Source organism: Sturnus vulgaris, chromosome 3 (assembly GCF_052056855.1).
Source record: "Sturnus vulgaris isolate bStuVul1 chromosome 3, bStuVul1.hap1, whole genome shotgun sequence".
In the NCBI taxonomy this organism is placed as follows: Eukaryota; Metazoa; Chordata; class Aves; order Passeriformes; family Sturnidae; genus Sturnus; species Sturnus vulgaris.
The window spans coordinates 55,118,214-55,134,986 of record NC_142245.1 but is presented as its reverse complement, the minus strand read 5'-3'; the positions used below and the strand labels follow the sequence as shown (position 1 = coordinate 55,134,986).

The following is a 16,773-nucleotide window of genomic DNA, read 5'->3' as shown; positions in this document are numbered from 1 at the left end:
TTCTCTTTTTGAGATTAGGGAGCAGAATTGACTTATTCTGAGAGAGTTATATAGTTGCCAGCAGAGAGACTTCTCAATAGAAAAGTTTCCACTCACTTCATTAGGCAGCCATGAAATTCCCTGCCTCTGGGCTCAGGGAGCAAGATAAGCTACAGCAGTTACTGATGAAGAACTTAGAGTGACAGTCAATGTTGCTGTCACACACTTGATGTAAAGTTACTGGGTACGATCCCTGTCCCTGGGAGAGTTGCCCATCGTGGCCTGTAAACTGGGATCTGCCAGTGGGCTGCCTGTTAAACAGCACCGTGGTTGTCAGGACACTTTACTTCATCAGTACCTAAGTTAACCTAAGTACCTAAGTTTTTATGAAGCTTCTGTGAAGATAAACAGCCTCTGATCTAAGACCCTTTATGTCTTTGTAAATTAATATACAGGACAGTGAGTTGAAATCTATATAATATATGTAGTAATAGCTAACACTGGATAATTCCTACCATCCCAAAGGATGCCAAAAGAATAAACACTCATCAGGGAACAGCTGCAAATCAAGGAAAGAAAAAAGTCAGTCAAATCATAAATCATGGTAAAAATAAGGCTGAGGCAAAGGCATTTTGGAACTGGGGACAGCACACTGATTTTGTGTTTTTGAAAGAAACAATATGATTTATTTTACGTGTGTGCAACAGAAGACACATCATACATATATTTTAGTCTTGTCCACAAAATATATATAGTGATACTCAAAATATTTACTTCATGAAAAGGAAGATCTGAGTTGACTCAAGGAACCTTTGAACAGCAGTCTCTGGGGAGGATAAAATTTTCAAACCTGAAATTTAGACCATTAAGCCTGGAGGCTTTGCACATGACACATTATAAAATGTCGTTCCTTCCTTGCTCTCCTCCCTGATTTTCCGAAGTGTGCACATTATTAGCAAAACTTAGACAAATGTCGATTGTGCAAAGCAGACGGACTCCTCAGGTTTTTCATGTTGCTGCTGAGATGAATTCTAGCAGCCCAAGCTACCTACTGAAATTCAGGATTCCCTTCAGGGGCAGCTCGGAGGGCAGGGTGGGAGCTTTACCACTGCAAGTCACTGTGACCCTGATTTTTCAAGCACCATAGTAAAAGCATCTTGTGTAAGGTGTATTACAGCAAGAAATTATGTGTAAAAAGGGTGGATGAGCAATGAGATTTTTGTTTAGTCTGTGCATGAACATCTCCACAAATGTCTTTCCCTCTTTGTCCTCAGTATAGCACACAAAATTTGCATCAGAGAGCATTATGCAAGGTTTGCATTAGGAAAGGTTGGATATTTCTTCCCCAGCTACCATCTGGGTAATCTGTCTGATCCTTCCCCAGATTCTAATTTATCAATGATAGATTATGTGAATTTCAATGCTAGGCAGTAGCAGAGGGAGGTTTAGGGGTGGGAAAAATTTAAACATTATTGCATGCTATACATAGACCCGGTTTTGTAATATTGGAGAGAGAAGCAGAGGAGATTCAGCCAGTTAACTTAATAGCACAGCTGGTAAAACACTAGGGGGTCTGGGTTAAAACCTTAGCTAGGTCATTAGTTTCCATCTTCCCCAAAGCTATTCACATTGTGAAGAGAAGCAGTCAGACAAATAAACAGTGAGGAGACTGTAAGATAGATATTAAAGCATAATAAGAAAATAATTTTAAAGAAAAATAAAACCAGTCCAGCGCTTTTTCTTAAACAGAACATTGGTCTTTTTGTGGAAATGAGAAATACTGCAGTGGTCTTTGCAGGAAATCCTAATTTTGCTATAGTGATGTTTTCCTTACTGCTTTTTCACATAAGCAAAGAAACATTCTTTGTTGAATGGATATGAAGAAATGTAGTGGTTGTAGTGCAGATATTAGCAGATGCCATTGTGAAAATAAATTGTCCAGATACCAAAGGGAAATCGTGTCACTGTTACTCTAGCCTAGAGAGAGCTTCAGATGGTTTTCTTGGTGCTCTGATGGACTTGGAGAAGCTGGCAAGGTTTATGTGGGTTTTTATGTGGGCTGAAAAAAAATCTGAGTGTAGAAACTTGATTACATTTTTTCATGGTTAATGGAGAAACATTAGAAGAACTTCTAATTAGAAGAAGAGCAGTTCATTAGAAGTAGAAGAGTTCTCAGAAGAACTGAGAGAGTGAACGTCTGAGGAAGGAAATTTTGCCAAAAACTGTATCATTGATATGCAAGCATTTGCTCTTTTTTCTCAAAGACCTTTCTCCTAAAAACATTTCAGGACTTTTTTTCTAAAAATATAATGTGATTGGAGAAAGAAATGAGAAATTTTAAATACTTCTTTTAGCTTGTATAAAATACTATGTTCAAAGATACTGTATTGGTGCAGTGCAGGTATTTTATTTATTTGATTTGGTACTTCTTTTATCTGCCTATTAACTGGACAAGAATATTGAGAATTAGTATTTGCATCATCTAAATATGAGATTGACACTTCAAGCTCAGCCACTCATGCTCACCAACCCATCACCCTGTGGTGTGTATGGGTAAGTCAGATGCTTTGTGTGTGTCAAACACAGTTCTGACTGGGCATGTGTTAATAAGGTTGCTTTTTGGAAAATGGAAATATGATATGAGGTATCTCGAATGTAAAGAAATCCTGTGCCTGCTTGCTCTAGGTACCAGGTTTTTTAATGCTACATGATATCACTTTATTTACTTGGTTTCTTTTCTGGTACATGCATCAAACCTTCACCGGTTTCTTAATTGCTGTTATTTGTTTAGACCTGTATAACATTTTTGTCTGCTTAGATTTTTTCCAGTACCTAAATCTCTCTCACTGTGTCCTTTTCAGTGTTTATTTTAAGTGGCACCTGAAGGGTAGGTACCACACCATTCTTTGCCAGTGACAATAGTAGTTTATCCCAGGTAGAGCTGGCCCCCATAAGCAATGGTACAACAGTATTTTCTTAGCTCCTGCTGTCTGTAAGCCACGCATCAGGTTTGACCACACCATTTGAAGATGTTTGTTCAATGCCATCTGCAGACCACCTGGTTGCATATTTATCATTCTGCTATCTCAGGCTTATATGAGAATAACCAACTCTTTGAATTACTAGAACACTTAATTAATGTGTGAGTTGTGTTCTGTTGGATGTTTCCTTGCAGTGCTCTGAGGTGCTGACTGTGGACATGTTCAGCTGGGCAAAAACCCAGGCACAGTTCACCAGTCCGAGGCCTTCCTGAGCTGCCCTTGCCATCTGAAACGGGTGGACTGGGCAGAGTTTCAGTGTGACTATGATGTTCCTGAACATCCTGCCATGCTAACAGAGTGCCAAATCATAGAATAATGCATCTCAGTGTTGTTTATCCACAGTTGAGCTAGATTTGGGAGTCACTGCTTTAGATCCATCGCAGTACTATTGTATACTCTGGTGAAAATCCTGAGAGAGTGGATACAACCCAAACTGTTGTCTGAGAAAGGAAGGTCTGCCAAAAACTTGTGTCATGGGTGTGCAAACATTTGCTCTTTTTTCTCAAGGGTACTGACCAGTGCTTTGCTAAAATGCTAAGCATTGGAAATTTCTGTGTTTTTCCCCACACAGAAGTTTTTCCTTTAGGGGTAGTGGAAAACATCTCTTCACGTACTTAATTTTTTTGAGCTGATTCATAAGCATAGGATTTTATGTTATTTTTCTCTAATTAGTTGATGATCAGTGTATGCATCCAATCTGTTTCTACTTTTCTTATTCCACGATTTTCAGAGTAATAAGCTGGTCTAGCTAGTAATAGCCCTTTCTTCAGCCTCTGCCCTTGAACAAGGGGAACTTCCTTGTTCCTTACTCAGAAAGGTTCCTCAGTTGTTCTGGTCCCAAGCTCTGTCACTAAGCAAATAGCCCTCTAGAAAGAGCCGTAGCCAAGTGTATTTTTTTCTTAGGTAAGTTAATTTTTACAGTATACTGTTGAACCTTGTACCTTTCCTCATTTTTTATTTATCAGATGCATAAGTTAATGATCTGCTATCACTGTAAACTCCAAAGTTTTTGTGAGCTTAAAATGAGTAAGTGTTGCACATGTTTACAGGTTTAATTCATTCATGAAAATCGATGGACTACTCCTGGCTAAATCAAAAGACTTCTCATTGACCGTGGGTTAAGTGTGTGCCAGTAGACAGTTGCTGTCCATCAACTGATCTGCAATAACCTGTTCCTTTGCAGTCACGTCCTTTTTGTTTGAGCTTCTATTTTTCAGTAAGGTTTTTTCATATTCAAGCCAAGATTTTCAAATACCAAAAGAATCCATCTGATATTTTACAGCAGCACCCAGAACATTCAGTGGGTGTTTTCATGGGTAGTGCTAAGGTGATAGTGCTGAAGAAACAGATGGGTTTGTATTGGTCAATGTACAAATGTAAGACAACCTTAGTGCATAATTTCATGAAGCTTTAGTAATTTACTGTTGTGTATCTGTTTTGTGTATACATATGCCTGAGGGAAAAACAAGGTTTTAAATGTCTTTAAAAATGCATCATAGGTGGTATTAGCTATATGATGTGTGTTACCAGGTGTTAGTGCTCTTTAGAACAACAGAAGCTTCATTTCTGTATTTTCCTTCATCAAAGGAGCAGAAACACTTCTATCATAAGCATGGCTTGGTTTATTTTTTTCTCTGTATTTTGCTAAAAAGAAAGAAGAAAAATAGAATGCTACCTGACCATTTTTAAACACTCTATGTATGTTCAATTTGAACGTGCAAACATATTTCATTATTGCTATGGTGTGATTATTGTTAGTAGTATGCTACTCTTCACTGAGAACAAACAAAAAAAAACCTGCAAAGATGACTCTGCGATGTTAAAATTATTTTTAATACAGTCATTCTTCACGTATGTAAATGCAGTACAAAAGCTAACTAAAAAGGAAGAGAATGCTTCTGGCAGGGTCACTTTATTCAGCTGCTTCTGAAATAGCTTAGTTTGCCAAAACCCGCTCAAGTGTTTTTTCAATAAGTAATCTTTTGTTGTGATGGCAAATAAGTCATCACCTCTACCTCTTTTTATCATTAATATTAAAGGAAGGGAGTAGATTTGTTCACTGATGAGTATGTTGCCGCTGCAATTTTAAAGGCTTAATTCATAGCTGTTCCCTAGCAGTTTAAAAGACAAAACAACCCACCTTGTTGTCACAGGGGTTGGCATGTCAGATACAGTCTGGCTGTTGAATCACTTCACTTCCGTTACTCCAGTGCACCTCTAATGTAATTCTACTTCCATTCTTTACAGAAGAAAAAACTTTATCTTAGATCTAATTTTCTGGAAAGAAAATTTATTTCTTTTTGTATCGGCTATAAATGACATTGAACACTAGGGAAAATGTGTGTAAATAAGGAAAAATGAATGTATGCCAGCTGCTCCCTTTCATTTCTGATAAGATTTTTGATTTTATGTGGTTTTTTTCTTTATGATGCATGAATGTTAATGTATTGACCGGGGACTCTTTTCTCTCTAAGACATTTGAGCTTTCTGCAAATATTTAAAACGTTTCAAACTCATGCATTGGTCTCTGGATGTTTGCTGGGCTCTCATGGAAGTTAGGAGATGAGGATAGACTCCTCTGTGTTGTAATGGAATCCAGATGACAGTAAGAACTGTTCTTTGCTACTCCACATCTCACCTGTAGCTGAAAGGCCTTCTCTGCTCTCTGGATGGAAATTGGAGCATGTCCTGTTTTAATGCCATGCTTCAGTGTATGATATAGACAATGACAGAAGATAGTATAGCAAAGATATTCTTCCTGAATTTTAGGATTCCTTTTCCTTTATCTTCCTTCAAGAGAAGATAGCAAAGCCAACCATGATTTGAGAGGAATCCTACACCCTCTGAGATAATGAAACTCATGTCTCACATCAAAAGCAGTTTAGGAGTGTGTTCCTTTTCTCTTATGTTAATCAACATCTTTATTAAACTAAGGCTAGAGCATGAGTTTGAGTAATATCACACAGTTATCTCTGCTCTTGAGTTACTGTCACGCCCCTGGCTTGATTTTGGCCAATGCTCCCTGAGCCATAGCCCAGAGCATGGATAAGGCAGGACAAGGGACTATGCACAGAAGTCATACAGATAGGATTGCCAGGACTGAGTGGGAAGGTTTATCTGGATGGATACAAGTGTCCCACTCTCTTCCTGGCATGTTTTATTTATGACTGTACACGTTGCTGTACAGTCCATTCCACAGCATCGAAAATTAATGAGGAGGTGTTTACTGAAAAAGAGGTTATTTGAGTAGAAACACTTCTTTTTACTTATTACTCTTGTCCCTTGAGAAGCCTTTTTGACAACAGCAGAGCTGCTTAAAACTGGTAATCTCCATGTTTTTCATTTAGACATTAGTCCATGTTCTCCATTAGCTTCAACAACCAGCAGTCCCTCTGCATCACCACTGGAAATTACTGTACCGGTAGCTGTTAAGCATATCACCCTTTCTCGTGGTGTTAAGAAAAGTACTGCTTGCAGTAATAATGGGGCTGAAAAACCTTAGTCACTAGATCAATGGTTGGAAAGTCATCTCATATAGATTTAAAACTGAACAGAAAAAACCCTCACTTCTGTACTAGATAGTTACAGGAGCTACTAGTTACAGGAGTAACTTTACTATCTTTATAATAAAAATTTTAGTGTGACCAGTACAAACTTCTTCATTCAGATGGATCCCACAAGAGTGATATATGTGGTATATGTCAGGTACATGGACATTTATTTTGTACAGGCATACAATTGTTATTAGGTTTCTAAATTACTTACAGCACTGTTAGCAGAAAACATAGGCATTGTAATAAGAGCTGTGCCCAGAGTAGAACTGTTTTAAAAATCAAGGAGTATGTTTCAAAATAAAGCTAAATGGAGAAGGTCATGCAAGTTTTCCTTTGGAGAAGTGTGGAGTTTTCTAACCAGTACAGACCCGTTGCCAAGCTGCCATTTGGCACTCATTTTTTTGCTGTGTCGTGTATCTATGTCTGCTCTACCTTTAGAGCAAGTGCCAGGCTCTGACTTTGCAATTCAAATGTGATCAAGTTCTTTGTCTTGGGGCTTGCACAAAGATCAGGAAAAATTGATGCATATTCTGCCAAATCTTGAAGTTGGAGTTTTAGCACCATATGGGTTGAGCTGTTCATAGCATGAAAGAACTGGGCACAAGGCTTGCAAAGTCATCTCATCTCCTGGTTTTTCTCCTTATAACCTGCACCTCAGTATTTTCTGTTATGAGTTTGATCACATGGCTGGGTATGGCTCAGAAAAAATTACCTCTCTTGATTAATCAGGCATTGAGTGCCTGGGGGCAGGGAGCAGGGTGATGTTTGGTGCTAACCAGTGGGAGGACACCCCATCTCTGGGGGAGACTCATCCTTTTGTGCTTCACAGGGCTCCCTCCTCACCCAGCACGGTGGCAGCACAGCCAGAGCTGGCCTGTGGTATGCACAGGTTTTGCCTCTCAGGGAAATGAAAAGATGAAATGTAATATTCAAGCAGAACAGGAAAGAAAGTGGATTTCCTCCAGAAATTAAAAAAAAAACAAAAAACCCAACAACAACTAAATTTTGACACCACATCGTCTTTAGCATTCCAAGCAGCACTAAAACCTTTCAGGACATAAAACATCAGAAAACCAACATCCCTACATAGACATTTTTTGGGCAGGATTGAAGGATTTTTCCCAGTTCATGGAAACTTTAAAACCCCAACACAAAACCCTCTACATCCTTCGTGCAGTAGGCTTAGTTCTGTTCCTTCATGTGAAGCTTCTAAATTTGATACTGTTTCACTAGGTCTCTTGCTGTAGCCTTTGAACCTTAAATTAAATTGGGATTCATTAATACATTTACGAAAGGGAAAAAAGAGAGAATGCAATGGAATGTTCTGGGGAAAGGCTAGAAGAAGGACCTAAAGCACAAATACATAACAAAACAACTGTTATTTCTGGCATAGAGGTAGATTTCTCACATAGAAGTAAATTTTAGCTCTGGTGAGTTTGTTGACAATAGAGGAGTATTTACAGCGGATTTCTAGATGCTGAAGTGAGGCATTTTGGTAGCGACAGATAATTTTGGAAGATGTGATACTCCCACCATAGGTCATCAGGCAAATTCCCTGGTACTGCTAATTAAGTAATGCATATAATTGCCTTTAATGTTTTTACCAGAAAGTTGTTTTAATTTTTAAAATTAACACCCATTTGTAACTAAGCAGGACTGCCCAGTCTTCATTTACAAGTAAAGGTTTTCAAACCTTATTTATAGGTTTTGGTGGTTGAGACATCATTGCTGACTTGGAGATGTGTTTGGTTTTGTGTGAGTAACAGCAGTTTTCTGGGTATTCTTAGTCTGAGATAACTAAAGAGGATTAGTTTACTTTAATGCCAAAGATTCTTTAAAAATAAAGAACAGTTACCTGAATATTAATTTTTGCTTTGGTGCTTTTCTCCCTATAGGTTTTATGGCAGGCATACAGAGGAACCCCCAAATGTCACAGTATGGACCTCAACAAACTGGACCTTCCATGTCACCACACCCCTCACCTGGAGGTCAAGTGCATCCTGGAATTGGTAGCTTTCAGCAGAGTAATTCAAGTAGTACTTATGGGCCTCAAATGAGCCAGTATGGACCACAAGGTAAAATGCTTGCTGGTAACAGATGCAATAATTTATATATATTTTTTACAATATATATATCGTGTATGGGAGTAGGTATGTTGAAAACAACAAAAACACAACACTCTCTGTAAAAATAAAAAAAATCCGCAACAAATAAATCTGTATCCAAAGGTGCAGCTGCACCTTGTGGAAGAAGCTGTTTCTGTTACTAGCACCTTTCTCTGTATAAAAATAGTGACCTTAAATTAGGCAAGGAAGTGATGAATCTGTGGCATTGCCAGGTCTATTGTTTAGGAGCCCAAGCATGTCATCTCTGTGATGAGGCTTCATTTGAGCAAGCATGGAATAAGGGTCACAACACCGATCCCAAAATAGGACTTCTTTTCTTGGATGAAATCCCAAGGCCAACCTGAAATTGCGTGGTGACTTTGAGGGTAAAGTCTTCTAACAAGCATAATAATACAGTGGCTACTGTGAAAATAGAATATTGAGCTCTAATGCATATGGTTTGTGAATCTTAACTAACCCTTCAGACTGAGAGAGACAGTTCCTTTTATTTTGCTTGTTTGACAGAATTGGTGGGGGAGTAAAACAAAAATAGAATACACAATTTCTGCCCCTGGACAACCTTGAACTTGTCTATTGTTTTGCCTTTAATGGATAGCCTTTATAAAGTATGCATCTGTTTAGGGTTTAATGAAGTTGAAGTCAAGCCACGGAATATATAAGGGTCAGTATTTTCTTTAGAGGTACATAAAGAAGCTTTTCTATTTCAGCACTTCCTACTGTTCTGAGGCTTTCTTACTTAAAAGCCTCAGAAGGGACTTGAGCCAGCGATGGGAATTACTGTAGGGCTCAGTGACTCTCCCGTGCTAGCAAGGATGGTTATTTTAGTCTTCTGAGTTTCTGAGAACTAGTTCTGATGTTTATTTGCAAGGAGCCTTGCTGCCCTGTGCAATGTTCCTTTCTGTTTCATCTCTGAGTAGCGTTTGATTTAGTGTTCTGAGCACAGGGCTACAAGCCAAGATTTCCCAGTTTCTAATTTTGGCTCTGCCTTTTACATCATCTTTCAGCTTAGGCAAGTAGATTCATTTCTCTGCTTTGCTTTCCTTAACTATAAAATGGGGCTAGTAATGCCTTATAGCCATGTGTGAAGATTAATTACCTAACTCCAGTTGACTGGTGCTCTCCTTTTATTTGGAAAGCATTTTGTGGCCATAAAATGCTGTCCAAGTGCTTATTTTTATCTGCACAGTGAGCAACTAGCTTAACTGGTAAAAAATCCAGTGGATTTATGATGTGCTATCCTCACTTCCAGCTGTACTGCTGCTGCTGAGATTCCGAACCATGGGAATAGTGGGTGTCAAGTGCAGTAAAACATTAGCCATCCACACTGATTGAATGGAAAGGTTTTTGTACTAAATCAATGCATTTAAGTAACACGCCAAATACTACTTTCTCTTTTTGCTTGAGTTCAGCAGTTCTTTTCCTCCCTCTGTAGATGAAAGTGCCTATGTAATGATTTTATGGGTCATGGTCAGGAAGAAACTGCTATTAAAAAGTGAACTTAAGGGACAGGAAGAAAATGAGCATCATTGGCATTAACAGGCCATTTCAGAAAGGTTTGGTGAATTGTGTGATGGATGAAAACCATGTTCTTCTGCCAGTGCTTGGAAAGTACCAGCGATTCTGTGCACTGGTCATCATAAAACTAGGGCCTTGTATACTGTTAGCTCTATAGGTAACAATTAGACCAGAAGAATACATTTTCACCAGGTTGATCTAAACATTAATAAAATACAGGGATGAAGATAGTGATATTTCCATGTTATGTGTTTACTTGGATTTAAGGTTTTAATAGCATTTTTTCATTTTAAATGAAAGTGATCCATAATTGCAACTCTTAACATACCTATTACAAAGCATAATCATATGCCAGCAATGATGAATATATAATAATGTTATCCCATTTCCTTTTTTCTGCCAAAATAGGAAATACAATAAAAATTAGCTGGGTTATAACCAAGTTCTTAAATTATTAAACTGAAGTAATTCCCATGGATCTGGTTTGTTTTCCATGTTTTATTCACATAGGCCTTCTTCCACAATATTGTTAAGCTTAGGCTGGGTTTAACAGGACTACTTGTATTTTCATATATGCATCAAAGCATTCTGGACACTAAGCTTTTGATCCAACTTTGAATACTGGATTTCACTATGTGCTGTTCTGAAAACAATTGCTCAAGGCTAGTGTCCTCTGTGCAGTGGAATTGCTCACCATAGTAAAGACTACATCATTAAGTTTGGACTGGAAGTATTAGCCTCCAGTTCATGAGAGCAGAATGATCCATTTCATGCCTATGGTTGATTTATTTGATTTTCATGTGTTTACATGACACTTAGAACTATAATAAGACCAGAATATATTTTCCCAGGAAGCCGTTCTGTACTGGGTTCTAGTCCAATTCTGTGAAACCATTTCCTACAAAAATAATAAATGGCTTTGGCTCCACGCTCCTGTGTTTCTGGGATACAACACAGGAGCATGCAGTACAGAAGATTAATTTTAAATTTTTATTAAATCCCAGCATTTTGTGGTCCCCGAAAATTAAAAAAAAAAAAAAACACAACAGAGCAAGGATGGAAGTTGTTACTGAAAGAATCTCTCTGGTTTGTATTTGGACAACATCTAGCTCGGGGGCTAATGAAGCTCTGGTCTATGACCCAAGCAGCAGACTGCTGCCACAGCAAAATGTCCCTTAAATGCACTCTGGAGAGCAGTCAGATGCTGTAGTCAGTTGGATCTTTTAGGACTGGGGCAGAGAAAAGCTTCCTGTGAATCAGTAAAATGTCTCAGAAATGCATCCTGTCTTCCTAACTTTTCCTACTCAATTCAGCAGTAAAACTGTTCTGTTGAGGTATAACAAAGAGAGGAATTGCTACTGAATTTGTTTGAACCACAACCCCAGAGCTTCACTGTAAGTTAAATCCCCTCTTGCTTGTGATAAAGTAGTATGAATTGGGTATTTGTGCTTTTAATGTTGGACTCATTTCACAAAAGCACTTTGCTGTATAGTTCCCACTGATTTTAATCCTAGATTTTAATTAAAATGGTAGTATCCTAAGGATGAGATGCCCTGCATATCTTGAAAGTCTGGACCTCTGAATCCAGACCCATGTATGCAAGAATCTGTGGAGCTAAGACTTCAATATCAGCTGTATCTTACTGAAGTCCCCTAGGTAAAACAGTTCAGAGGAATTCAGAATAACACATTTAAATTGTCAGTAGAAGAATGGCTTGATGGTTAAGTGCACATATAAAAAATTCTAGAACTATTCTAAGATGCTGTTTTTAATATGGTCAATCTAATCTATGTCTCTAAAGCAGAGAGCAAAGCTAACAGGTAGTTCTCAAATCTCCCTCTTTTCAGTTTGCCTAGAAATGGCAAGATCTCAGAGCACTTTGTTCAGCAAACCTGAACAAAGTGGACCAGAGTTTCAGCAGTAAGTATGAACATCTGTCTTTGGCAGGTTGTTAGTCAGCTTTTTTATACTTTATCTTCATTACACTTTTTTTTTCCCTCCTGATTCCTGTTACAGCATTGTTTTTTCTCATGCATTAGAGGTGTCGTCTCTCTGGGTACAATTCTACTCTGCCAAGGGGGAGTTGGAATCAAAAATCCCTCAGATATGGAGGGGAGGAGTTGTTCAGTAGTGCTGTGCAGCCGCTGTTGCCAGGCTTGTACCCACTTGAAAAGTGTGGGCTCTTGAACTTGGCTGCCTGACACGTCCAGCTGATGTGGGCTGGCCTAGCATCTGCTGCATTCATTGTGTTTAATGCTGCATCCATCTGTTTTCTGTCAAAGCCACTGCCAACAAATTACTAATCTATTAGAGAAACATGGAAATAAGATTGCACTCCTCATTCCTGGCAATTCCTCTTGTATTTTGTTTGGCTTTTATTTTACCTCTTTTTTTTCTTTTTTTTTTTTTTCTTTTTCTTTTTTTGGTTTTTTTTGTGGTCTAGGAAAGGTATAAGAATAGCTAGTACTTGAGATAATGAGGAAATGCTTAGGGAAAAAAGACATGGAAAAAACCATTGAAACTTGTTTTCCTTACTAAAAAGATACGACTTCCCTGTGCATCTTGTATCCCTGAAGATGAATGATTAGGAGCTATTTTAACTGAGACACATATTTTTATGGAGAAGATTCCACTGTTCTTTCTGTGTTGTGTGTATGCTGAAAAAGCCAAAGCATAAAAGATTACATTTTTTTGTCCCATTCAAAATAGCATCAGAACAGCAGTAGCATTCTAGCATTGGTGTTTGCTCCTCCACACATGCTGCTGAATGAACTTCATAGACCCTAAATGACAAAACAAATTGGCTTTATGTAAATTGGACTGACAGTAGCTCCCAGTGATCATGGATATCAGATCTGCTAGTCTAGGGAGAGAATTTGCTTCACTTTGGGAAGTAGTGTTACTAATGGCATGTACATAAGATATGCAAACTGCTGTGCATAATCTTTGAGTGCACATATACACCATTCTGCTGTATTGCATTTCTTTTGCACAAAGCAGCTGGAAACCCAGAGCAGTATCCAAATTGTGCACTGTTGCCTGTAACACATAGAAGAGCAGTGTGAAACTAGTCAACCCTTCAGTCTGTAGTCACTTATGCTGGATCAGACTGCTTGAGCAGGTCTCAGCAACCAAAACTCTGGCTGGGGGCGATGGCTCACTGAACAGAGAATAAGGCAGCTGCCAGCAGCCAGGCCTAAAGGAGGAGGAGAAGTGACAGGGCAGTCTTAAGCCAGCATAAAGCTGAATCTGGAGCCTTTCATCTCTGCTGAACCACATATTTGGGATCCTTCTGTGAGGACCCCCAGGCAGAAGCCTGGATTTTAAAGGAGAGGAGAATGGTTGCTTCATTTCCTTGGGAAGCGTAGGTCTCATACGTTCTCGCCGAGGAGATGTTGTAGTAGAGTGAGTCAGTTACAGGGTGGAGAGCAGAAAATTAGTGAAAGCACAGCAGCAGGAGTATATGAATTAATTATGTGTGCATTCAAATGATGGATGAATATGTTTATTTTAAATACGAACGGGAGTTGGATGCCTCCAACTTCTCTGCCTGGTAGCTGAGGCCTGAGGAGAGGCATGTCTGATCTGCACAATCAGAGGAAGAGTCCAAGGGCTTCTGCCTTTGAATAAGCGTGGGAATATCTGAGAGTAGTCAGGAAACTCTGCTTTGCGGCATCCCACAGGGAGGGAATGGGTCATATTTCCACTAATCTGGATGAGATGGAAATGGAGACAAGTCAAAACTGATGACTGAAGTAGTGCAATGTGATACATTTCCTAAAATAGTTTTCTCTCGTATCTTTAGCTCTCTTTTTTTTTTCCCTCTTTCTTGTGCTGCCTGGGTTTGTTTCTGTAACACTGCATGCTGTATACTCGATTTTTCTTGAGATTTCAATGTGACAGGAAAACCAGCACTCAAATGAGTTAAGCTGCTGCAAGCAGAGCACTTTACTCCAGTGACAACACAGACTGGGTTCAGCCAGGTTTTCATGCCGTCCTTCATAAGGCACCTGCTTATATGAGTATCTTTGTACTGTTGCTGTTTACTTGTGTAAAACTAGTTTTCTCAGAGGAGTTGCACTGTAAGTTACCACCCCGTATGCTGACATAGCCAAACTGAAATTATTAGGAAAGCAGGGTGGGGCAGGAGAGAGCAGGAATCTTTCTCGGACCCCAGCAGTCATGTCATCCTCACCAGTCCACACCAAATCATCTCTGTCTTAAATGGGCAAAATAGTTAGGAGCAAGAAGCCTGTTGCTGAAACTGCAGAAAGGAATGAGAACATGAAATTACAAAAATGAGATTTTCCCTTGAACTTATGTAATGGGCTTCTTGCATGCCACATACCTTTCTACTGCATCAGGCAGTGTGTACGTTGTGCTGTGCTGTTAACCCTCTGGAGGCTGTGCTTTTCTTTATTTCCTGTTGCCTCATAGCATACATTAGACAGAAAATGTTAGAGGGTACATGAAAATCAGGTTCATAGGATCATTCAGGTTGGAAGGGTGCTCAAGAGCTGTTCTTGGCAGGCCTTGTATTCAAATCAGGGTCAGATAACGGATCAGACCAGGTTACTCTTGGCTTTATCCAACTGAGGTTTGAAAACCTCCATGCAGGGATCCTGCGTAACCTCCTTGGGTAGTTTGTTCCACGTTGTTCCTCATGTGGAAAAGCGTTGTCCTGACTTTGAGGCCAGCGTGGGTCACTTTAGTTCACATGTGTAAGTTCTGCAGCTGCTAACTTCATTTGCTCAAAAGTTCTAAAGTTTTTCTCTGTGCTTTTTTTATCCTTTTGTGCAGGAAACTACTCCAGACCACCGACATACAGCGGTGTGCCCAACACAAGTTACAGTGGCCCAGGACCCGGCATGGGTATAAATGCCAACAGTCAGATGCATGGACAGGGGCCAAGCCAGCCTTGTGGTACCATGCCCCTGGGACGGATGCCATCAGCTGGGATGCAGAGCAGACCATTTCCTGGAAACATGAGCAGTATGACCCCCAATTCTCCTGGCATGTCTCAGCAGGGAGGCCCCGGGATGGGCCCACCCATGCCAACTGTGAACCGTAAGGCACAGGAGGCGGCTGCTGCAGTGATGCAGGCTGCTGCAAACTCCGCTCAGAGCAGGTATGCATTCAGATGAAAGAAGTTTAAATAAGTAGGAATGTTTTCCTTGTCATTTCTGAAGGAACAGTACTATATAGGTGTGTGAGTGTGCATTTATACATGTTCTAGCTGTGCCCTTATCTCTGGGAGGAGATGGTGTGTCCGAAGAATACTTTTCTTAATCATCTCCTTTTCTTAAGGAGAAAGTATGCTGTTGACTGTTCGAATTTTCCTCTCAAAAAGTGGTTGTGACAATGGTGATGATGGCCACTTCTAGTTTGGTTCTTGGCATTAGAGCTTTAGGAAAACCCACAGGATTACAGTGAAATTCGACAAGCCATCTGCAACTTTAAACTTCTTTGAGTTTTTATACTTTTTTTATCTCTGGTAAAGAGTGGGCCAACATGTCCTCAGCATCTTACCCCTGCTAAAGAGGAAGGAAGCCTGTGAAGCTGCCCATCAACTCTTGCATCTACTGCCCGTATTTTGAGCAGCAGTGCTGATGGCAGTTCTCTTCTGCGGGATGTTCTCTCTCCTAAGCAGGCTTGCAAAGGGGGAAAGGAGGGGAGAGGCAGAGGGAGACATAAAAACAATCTCTAGAGACAATATCTGGAGTTGATACCTGCCACTTGTGCATCCGTAATCTGCAAACAGAACTGCAGATGCTGGAGCCATCATCTGTTTTCTTGTCTCCCCTTTGGACAGCATAGCTACATGTTGCCATTTGTATATGGATTTTGGTAAAAGGTACTTTGATGTCCATCTCATTCTTAAAAAGCCTGAATATTTGCAATTAATTTTTTTGTGAAATTTTTCAAATTATGTAACAACTTCATTTCCCTGGACTTAAATAACTCCTGGCATACTTATTAGCTTTTTATTTTGCAAGAAAGTCCATAATGTTTGAGAATTACACAAATGTAGTTGCACTCTTCTGGTGAACGTGTTCATACGTGTGTATTGCTCACTGCACTTATGCATATGCGTACACAGATGCACATCCATCCATCCATCCAGATATTTATCATTCAAGACCAGTGTTTGTGGACACTAGAATTGCTCATATTCCAAGATGCAGTGTTAAACAAGAAATAGGAAGCCAGTGTGTCCCTGTATTTGTTACTTTCTTGTTTTAAGAGCTTGAAAGGCAGGTGGCTGCTAATAATAAGCAGCAGCAAACTTTAAAAACAATAACAGTTAATTTAGTGTACTTCGTGTTCTTGCTCAGTAAAATACAAACAGGCTCCCTTAAAACAGACCATACTCCAGCAGATATCTGTGAACCAGCAGTCCCTTTCTCCTGTTGGTTGTTTTAACAGACCTGTCTAGTAGGATTTATGGAAGTCTGCTTCTGTCTGTCTGGTTTAGGCTATAAGCAGATAGGTCAGGCACGAAGGAATAAATAGGCCATCACTGCAGCTGCAGGAACAGGATTTCTCTATAATCATAGA

General features: G+C 39.6%; 1 protein-coding gene across 5 annotated transcripts in view; it reads left to right on the top strand.

The window, feature by feature from the left end:
- Positions 1 to 16,773, top strand: part of ARID1B (AT-rich interaction domain 1B) — a 324,234-nt gene that overhangs the window by 249,277 nt on the left and 58,184 nt on the right. For all 5 annotated transcript variants that reach the window (XM_088161695.1, XM_088161694.1, XM_088161696.1 and 2 more), the window contains 2 exons: positions 8,470 to 8,649; positions 15,016 to 15,343. In XM_088161695.1, the coding sequence (XP_088017821.1) occupies positions 8,470 to 8,649; positions 15,016 to 15,343 (508 nt within the window). The remainder of the gene's footprint in view (positions 1 to 8,469; positions 8,650 to 15,015; positions 15,344 to 16,773) is intronic.